The sequence below is a fragment of the Haemaphysalis longicornis genome, unplaced genomic scaffold, assembly GCF_048455015.1.
Source record: "Haemaphysalis longicornis isolate Haplotype H1 unplaced genomic scaffold, Haemaphysalis longicornis Haplotype H1 scaffold_2, whole genome shotgun sequence".
Taxonomy (NCBI): Eukaryota; Metazoa; Arthropoda; class Arachnida; order Ixodida; family Ixodidae; genus Haemaphysalis; species Haemaphysalis longicornis.
In genome coordinates, this window is record NW_027526295.1 from 188,080,147 (window position 1) to 188,089,548 (window position 9,402).

A 9,402-nucleotide genomic window follows, 5' to 3' on the forward strand; every position below is an offset into this window, starting at 1 on the left:
TCTGCACGGCATCGTAAAGCTTCCGCAAAGCGGCTACGTTACTAGATAACTCGACAGGCCTGAGCATCCGGAGGTTTTCTAAGTGCTTTTGCTCAATCACCTTTACGTTTCCAAAACGATTTTTTAGGACATCTAGGGCGTCTGAGTACGAGGACTCGGTAATTTGAATGCCCGCAACGGCTTCCGCAGCAGCTCCGTCGAGAAGCGAAACTAAGTAGTGGAAGCGGTCGGTGTTGGAAAGCCTGGGGTTTTCATGGACCAAATGTCGGAACATTTCCAAGAACGGTTGCCACCGCGTTATAGCTCCGTCGAAGCGCAACAGTTCTAGTTTCGGGAGACGTGCTCCAAACTCACGGGTAGCAGGCAAAGCTTGTCCGCCCGAATTCGCAGCTCTTCGGTCCCCGCTGGCGTCATCCAATGAAGAAGTATTGATTGATTGTGGGGTTTAACGCGCCGACGCAACGCAGGCGATGAGGCGCGCCGTAGTGGAGGGCTCCGGATTAATTTTGACCACCTGGGGATCTTTATCGTGCGCCGAAATCTCGTACACACGGGCGTTTTTGCTTTTCGCCTCCATCAAAAAAGCGGCCGCCGCGGCCGGGAATCGAACCCGCGACCTCGTGCTCAGCAGCGCAACGCCTTAGCCACTGAGCCACCGCGGCGGGTCCAATGAAGAAGTAGTCTGGGACGTAGAAGATTTCAGGACGTCCATATGATGCTCAAGTAACGCCAAGGCGCTGTTCGCTGCGTCTTCGTACTCCATGACAGAGTCGTAGTCCTCGGATGCTTGGTTGTCGGTCAGGTGGGCTTCGATCTCGGCGTTGAGCGCAGACAATGCTGAATTGCTTGCTCGGAGACGACCGTGAACGACACGAAGAGCCGAAAGGGCAAACTGCTGGGACTGGAGCAGCTGGTCCACTTCGCTGATTATCTTCGTGTTCATAGCCCGCCGTGACGCGCGCTTGCTCTTGACTCGATCCATGCCGGTCGCAACTGAAGAAAAGGCTCACCCAGCTCGTAAAAAGAAGGCTCGCCGCGATGCTGGCTTGCTTCCCGGGTTTCGGCACCAATGATACAAGTCGGGAAAGCCGATCTTCAGGGTTTATTGGCGCCGTGGAGAGAGCGACGCAAAGCCGTGCACGGTCGCTCAAGCGCAGCGTTCCGAACTCGATCCCGAGCCAACGTGCCCGCACGCATCGTAAGGCGCGTGAACATGCCACTTCGTTGTCGGCGTCGCTCTCATCATCATTACTGTTCATGTTGGCGGTAAATTATAAATCCGCAACATGGGTATCGGCGGCGGAGAAGGCGGTAGTGCAGGGCAATATCCCTGTATTGCAGGAGGGAGGCTGGCTTGCCTGCAGGGGCATCGCGTGTAGGCGTAGTGAAAATGGCGACCCGGTGTATTAGTTCGCGAGCACGTACGTGCACCTCTTCATTAGCGCCTACGCCTGAGTGGGCTGGTGTCCACAGCAGGGTCACGATGTCGGATGGAGGATTTTCGGAGAGAATTTTTAATGCCATGGGAGAGATGTTACCGCGAATAAAATTGCGGATGGCCTGCTGACAGTCAGAGAGGGAAGTCGTCACCGAACGGTGCTGTCTCGCCTCCGTCAGGCGTGTGGTAACGTGGTGGTGAGCGGCCATGCAAAGGTTGCTGCGTTGGAGATGACAAGATGCCGAAGGCAACCATAACTGGTTTACTGCATGGCGAGAAATGAGCCGAAGCAACAGAGGAACAATACCTTTCCGGGTGAGGTTAGAGCACAGGACTAGAGAGCGACAACATGGGCTCACTGCTCTGAAAGGAATGAATTTTGCGCTGGGAGGCACCCCGTACTTATGGCCGACGTGCTACCGGTCAAACAGTTTTCCTAGTGCTTTCTGCACACGGTTCCAACACAGTACAGACACACACAACGCTCTTTCCGAGTTCGTGAGGGCCCGGCAGTAGCGGCGCTCGTTCAGCGTGAGAGAGGAGGGAGAGCAGACCTCGGCCGCGGCGTCCGTGTCCTTGGGAGCAAATTGATACACGTAGATTCGTTGCAGTCGGCGAAGTTTGAGTCACCGGCAGCGATCCGCCCGTTCTCCGGAAAGCTGTAACTGGGGGGCACCTTTCATAAACATCGGGGCGCTGCGCAACTTGGAGGACGCGCGAACATGGTAGCGGCGCGCAGAATCCTAACAGACTCCATCACCAGTTGGGGACAACATAACATACACTATGATACACACACGGAGACACGCTTGGAACTTTCCTGCATCTCTACAACCAAGTATGGTTTTCGGGGCACCTTCCGAGGTCTTGGAGGGACGCCATAGCAGTTGCTTTCGTAGGCTCATGACAGTCGGGGTACATTTAGGTCCACAATTTGTTTCTAAACTTGCAGAATAAGTAAGTGGAATTATGAAACTAAATGTGTTACGTGTTTTTTCAATAGCTCTCCTAGTTTCATCTCAGCGAGGTGTCCAATAATTTGATGCTGGGGTGGCACCAGGTCTTCTTTCCCCGCCGCGCATGTAATGATGTACAGGAGACTCTGCGCTGAAACTCATGAGAACTCGAGAGGGAGAGTATTTGACAAAATATTTCGCTCTTGTGTTCACTTCCTGTGGCCATTTTTAAAAAATCTTCTGTCCTTTTTGATGAAGAAAAAAGTCGACATTTGGTGCGAAAGAACTTTGTTTTCATGTCACAACCCTGTATTCTGTAACGGGTAGCGTTGGCAGTGTCTGCCGTCCTTGGGAAGTGACTCGGGCTCCTTTATTGAGGCTTTCCAGGAGATAGTCAAGGCACTATTTTATCGCAGACAGCAGTCGGCTTCGTCCTCATACTCTATTTCGTCCTGGTTCCTCCCTGGAATTTTGATGGTCTCATATACATTTTGGCGAAACTTCTCGAAATTGATTCAGCCACCTCATCACACTCGTGAGGCCGGTGTCATAAACAAAAAAAGACACGCGATTTCATCAACAAGCCGCTAAATACCAAAAGCAATCGTTTGCTTTTCATTAACAAGGCAATCGCAAAAGCTCGGTCAAAAACTTCGTGTTAAGTCCCGGCGTCCGGCGTATTGGGCACGCAAAATTAAAAGAAGCGCAGAAGAAAGTAAGCGCGATCAGTTTACAGTTTGCACTCTGCGCGTTCGCTGTAACATTAAGTTTTTTGTACATTAAAAGATATGCCTTAAAAGCAGGTAAAAATACGAGAAACAGTATTTGCGTTGCGGGTGGCGCCGTTAGATGCCGCGCCACTCAACGCCATTATTATGGGCGTTTTGGCGGGGATGTGGACGATGTATTTTCATTAATGCTGCCTAGATGGCGCCAGCAGGTGTCCAATTTATTGAACATTGGGGCCTTATGGGGATGAATGCCTTGTTATTTTGGTATTACCTCATTACCTATTGTCCAATATATTGGACAAATCCTCATAGCAGGGTATCAGGAGGCTATAGGAGGGGAAGGACATATCCTGTCTTGTCAGGTATCGACCAATCGCCATCACAAGCTTCCTGTGCAAGCTCCTCGAGAAGATAATATACAGGCAAGTCGTGTACTCCTTAGAGTACTATGGTAAACTTGAGAGCTGCCAGGCAGCTTTCAGGTCAGGGCGATCCACCAATTATGAACTGGTTGCTTAGAATCGTACATTAAAGATGCCTACATACATGAGCAATATTCCATAACCAGATTTTTTATATTGCAAAAGCATATGATACTGCATGTCACTACGGCATTCTAATAAACCTAAATTTCTTTGTATATGACGTAACATGCTGAACGCTCTCCCTAGTTAGCCTTTAAAATGAACATTTCGGGTCAGACTTAGTTCGTCACTACCAAACGTTCATATGCAGGAGATCTACGTGCCTTAACATGGTGTTTTGACGTGCATTTAGTTTATAGTTAAGATGAACTCGCTCCGAAAGGCGTTGCCGCCAACCATTTCCAGTCTCTCGTATGTAGATGACCTTCAAATATCTTTTAAATCACGCAACATGCTGATATGTGAACGTCAGGTCCAGCTTGGAGTAAACAAACTTGCTCGCTGGGCAGACGAAAATAGGTTTAAACTTAGTCCTGCCAAAAGTACCTGCGCCGCGTTTTCAAAGAGACCCGGGATGCCAGCGGACCCTGATGGCGATTCAATGCCTGCAAAAAATGAACAGAAGTTTTTAGGTGTAGTCTTAGCCCAAAAACTCACGTTCATTTCCCCATTAAAGAACTCAAGCGTAATGGCCTCAAAACAATAAATATTCCACAGGTCCCCTCACACCAGTCCTATGGTGTGGATAAGCAATTCCTTTTACGTGTTTTTACGAGTTTGATGGGGTGTCGCTTGGACTATGGACGTATGGTGTATGGGGGGGTCTCGCTTGGATATTTAAGTCCGGTGTATGCATCGGCAACGAAAAGAGCAGTGAAAATGTTAGACCAAGTTCTGCACTTGGGACTTCGCCTTGCGTCGGGTGCTTTTCTCACTAGATCCATACAACGCATGTACGTCGAGTGCAATAATTGGTCCCTTGATCACCAGGGAGTGTGCATAGACCTGCTTAAGGCTTTTAACATCTCATCGATTGCTTACCATCCTTTTTAGTCAGCCTTTTACGGTACATTCACACCGCAACTGCTGCTAAAGTGTCCATCCTTTTCTGCACCTTTTTCTTACAATGTTAGCGAGGAAGCGCCGGAGCTTGAAGTCTCCTTTCCAAATACCATCAAAACTTCTGTAACCGACTTTATAGCACCATGGCATCTCCGCCCTGTAGCATGGGACGTATCTTTCACACTTATAGAGAGAAACCGAGTGCCCAGATGTGCAATCCTGCAGCCCTTCTTGTCTCTGCAGCGGAAATAACAGTGTTGACAATTTTACACTGACGCCTTAAAAACGACAATCTCTGTATCCGTTGAGGCGGGCGCACAGAGATTTAATGTCAGTAAAATATGAATGAGAGTACCAGAATCGTTACGGCATAGGCTTATGGTTTACTTCTTGTTGTTAATCATATTATTCAAAGTCAAATTCCGCGATATACCTATACAGATTGCCTCGTTGTTGTTCAGGCATTGTTGTCTCCAAAGCCTTCCTAAAAAATTGAAGCCGTTCCACAGAATGTCAAAGCTATTGGTAGTGCAGAACAGTTATTCGCCATAATGGGCTGCAGCGCCGTTATCCACTCACTGGTACCACCCCATGCAAACTGCGCCAGCGGGAGTCTGTTCTTTCTGTGCTTGCTTTAAAGGGACACTGAAGTGAATTTGTCAAGCTCCCGTTTTTGCTTGACTGGCTCAAATTAGCACACTTTTCATCGTTTATCCAGTTGACAAATCAGTAAATATTTTACAAAGCGCGAAAGAAGAAAAACTACCATTCGCGGTTTGCGGCGGCCGCACCAACTAAGGCTGTGATGTTGGGAGGAGGGGGCACCGTGATTGGACGATGCCCAAGGTTAGCAATCAAGCAAGTTCCGGTTTCGGTTCTGTAAAACACAACCAATGGCGTTGTTGGATGAGCATTCTCAATATCTCAGTAATCATCGTACTGCGCTTCTGCCATGTTGTCGGCTGTAAAATGCATAAGATAAGCCTCCCAGGACTGCGTGGAATCGTAGCATTCACTAGCCGAGGCCTACGCAGTGCATGAACGCCCTCCGCTTCCCCGCAGACGCTCAGATGCCATGCGCTTTCCCCCTATATTTGGAGCTTGCCTCACTCATGCCTGTATCGTAAAAAGCGTCTTCGCACCAGACCAAGGGTCTGTTGATTCTGGCCTGTGCCCACTGCCCGCAAGCAGTTGGTGTTTATGGCAACAGCACGCCAATGAGAACTCTCTAGCGCACCAGTGACAGCCTGCGCGCGTTCTGTGAGCTAGTTCGTGGAGCAATGAACTTTGCGGCCCAAAAAAAGGTGAACACAGTATAGAAAACATCGGCGGAAAACGAAAACGTTTTCCGCCGTACTAGCGTTTCTCTTCTGGGAATCACTCCTATGCGGCCTCTATATGCCTTCCTATACGCGAGTTCAACCGAATAAATCCTTATTTATTCACATGCACTATGTGGCAGGATTACTTTACAATTTCTTGCTTCGTTTTAAGCCCAAAAGAGGCGTCTAATACGCTTCATCCGCGCTGCAAAAAGAAGAGCGCCCCCGAGCCGGCAGCGTACCGGCTTGCGGGGACCGACCCAGTGTTCCGCATATCTGGCGAAGGGGGCACATGGTGTTGCGGGCACCGTGTCGCCCTCTGGGCGCTGTCCGGCGCCTATAGCTCGAAGTTTCCAAATCACATGAGAACGTGCTAAATATAGCAGTCTAAATAGGTTTTAGCCACCCTGCCGCGTGAGACGTCTACTACGCCGGCATTACACGCACCCCGGTCTTCCGACTGCCCGGTCAAACGAAGCTTTCGCGCGGTCCCTTGAAATTGGTATTATTAGGGTTCCACTGTATTAACTTCTGTCACATGGAAAGCACTTCACCTTCTCCATGAAAAAGGGTGTTTCAAGTCTTTCAAAAGCCCCCGAAACCTTCCCAAAGCCGCACATTTTGTAATTTTTTCCTGGATCTCTCCGCAGTGCATCCTTTTAAACAGCAAAGGCAAGACACCAATGTTGTTGAACAATTTTATTAAGAATTAACACGCACGCCAGTGGCGTGCAAAAAAAGCGAGCATTCTTTTCTCATTCTACCCGGCATGTGTTCATTACTTTCCTATTTTGACGGCTTCGTCGACAACATTGCCGACCGACTTTACAGCATCACCAATCTTCCTAAAAAGATCCCCGACGAAGTATTCTTCATCGATGTCCTTCAGGTCAGCTATGATGTTCCGCAGCTCTTCCTTGTTCATAGGCCCAGTTTCTCCCTGAAGAACCTTCCCAAGGGTCTCCAAGGCCTTTCCCGCCTTCTCTAGCGCTGGGCTTGCTTCTCCTGAAAGTTTCGCAGAAACAAAGAGCCGTGCCACTGGAATTACATTTGCTCTTTCTACAGTGCATGCAGTGGATCCTAGACCTTCAAATACTATGATATCTAGCCGTAGGTATTTCCCACCTGCGTATTTGTTTTTGTTGGGTGGCCTGAAAAAATTCGCACACGTGCATTGTTTTTTAGTCCTGAGCTGATCAATACCGATGCCAAGCAAAGTGACGGTAAATTATCTCGCTAGAAATATTACCGTGCAAGTGCGGCTGGGATAAGCGCAATTGAAAATTTTACATTTCATCATTGTGATTTAGAATAATACCATTGGTGGTTAAACTGATATTTTAGGAACTTCCACCGGTGCGGTTTATTTACCAGCCTGCACATAACCCCAAAGGGTTACTTCGCAGTGAAATATTTCTACACATTATAAATATTGTTACGGGAAGCGAAAGTGTACAATGGAGCATAGCTTTAGCTTCGGGTGATCCATCACCGACCGGGACGTAACAGAAAATGGCACGAACTTGTTGCTGGAGCTGTCATGGCCCTTTCTAAACAAATGAAATCGCTGTGTGGCAACACCATGTAAACGCAGCGGTTCACCATCAGCCATGGCTCGTCGTATTTGTCCTGCCGCCACGTAACAACTCTTTATACCCATAAGCACGCGGTAGTAACATCTTTCACGCTGATCAAGACAAAAGGCTTCCGCATGGCGGCTGTGTCTCCCTCTCAAAAAGCTGCTGCACGAGTAGGTTATCTCGTTCCCCGAAATACCGTTTGTTCAGTCTTGTGTTTTTTAAGTGTACAAGAAATGCCCATGCGTGCACTCACGCACGCGCAGAAATTTGAGCGAGAACTGGAAATCACTGTAAGGATTCCGTCTCCGAAACTGCTTGTTTTATAACGAGGCTGTACGCTATGTGCACATCTAATGAAAGCCAAAAGTGCTTGTTTTTAAACGAAGTTGTACGCTGTGTGTACATTCAATATAAGACGATAATGACACAAAACAATTTACCTTTCGAAATCGCTGAATTTTCTGGCACACTTGATAGGGCCCTGTTCCGAGAATCGAAGAAGATACAGAATGTATGCCATTGACCAAACATAAAGAGATATTTATGTTAACAAAGACTAAAAAAATGATTACTTACATGGTAGCTCCGTCTGAGGCAAACATGAAAGAGAAAAAAACGCACATCGATTATTATTTTCAAAAAATTCGGACGGACGACACCGGATTTCCTAAACAAAGCACACACGATAACTATGCATTTCTTGGCCAATGCCAAAACTAATATTATTGTTGGGAGAGTAGCTGGTTCCAGACGCTGACATTTACTGCTTCACTTTTTAACTACACTCCTCACCACTTAACATCTGCGTTACACGCCTACTTTGCCGTGCGAGCTAATGAAGTTACCTGTTCAAAATTTCCTAGAGACCACCAATACACAAGGAGGAATCTGTATGGAAAATATTCGTTGAAAACGTTGAAATTAAGCTTTCAGTTGCGACAAATTGTCGCCCTCGACGATTTCTTGAACTCAGGCTGGCGTTTATATCATTACCGGTCGACATACTCTGGAAATAACTCTGCAGTCGCGTTAAGATATAGCATACATACATAGTGTATCTTTCACTACTGGCCCAATGTGAAACGCATTTGATTATCAGCCTGCAGTCGCAGCTCGATTTATGCCTCGTCCTGATTCATGAATGATTTCTTCAGGTGGGGCACTTTTTTTCCTTTCTCGAATAGCTACAGTATTTGGATACAAACGCGGTAAGCATAATTTTCTGGTGGCCCAAAGTAAGGTCCGAAATCAAATCTGGCTCGTGACCATTTACTTCTTTGTTTGTTTGTTTATTTAATTGGCCCTATGTCACATACTCCTGGCAGAAAATCGGGAAAGGGTCGCGCAGAAACCTTTTGCATTTTAAAAAGCCCGCCTATGAAGCAGTTTGCGGCGACTTACAGGTGAGTGCGATGAAAGAGATCAGGGTCAGCAGCAGGTATGCCTTCATGATGAATCGGGCTACAAGAAGGGAGAGAGAGAGAGTGCATGGTCAAACATGTGTAGATGGGAGAGCCTACTGCATGAATAAAACATGGTTTGGGTGAGGGTGTGCCGCACACAGTTGCATTTTCTAACGAATTGGGGCTAACGAGTAACTATCCAGTTGGCCACATGACCATCGGCCGTGTGCGCCATATTTTGCGGGTAAACGAATTCGGGTTTACGTTCCACAGATTTTGTACGGCCGACAGATCCTCAGTTTTATCGCATCCCGAAGTGCACATTCAACGGTAACGCCCAGTTTTAATGTGAGTGGAACAGTTCTTGCGCTAAGGATAGTTGTAAACTGTTGTTGATTGTATCGATGAACTGCTTTCTTTGCAATACGCAGCTTCCAGTATTCTAACACTCCTGCCGGCTGCGGCTTTAGAAAATATGCCGTTCA

At 47.6% G+C, this 9,402-nt stretch overlaps 1 protein-coding gene across 1 annotated transcript; it reads right to left on the minus strand.

Moving 5' to 3' along the window:
* Positions 1-6,618: 6,618 nt before the first annotated feature.
* On the minus strand, positions 6,619-8,142 carry LOC144169652 (uncharacterized). Its single transcript, XM_077698917.1, has 3 exons — positions 8,091-8,142; positions 7,955-7,995; positions 6,619-6,939 (listed from the first exon to the last, which is right to left on the minus strand). Exons 1-3 carry the CDS (start codon positions 8,135-8,137, stop codon positions 6,713-6,715), a joined length of 315 nt encoding a protein of 104 aa, XP_077555043.1. The 5' UTR covers positions 8,138-8,142; the 3' UTR covers positions 6,619-6,712.
* Positions 8,143-9,402: the final 1,260 nt, after the last annotated feature.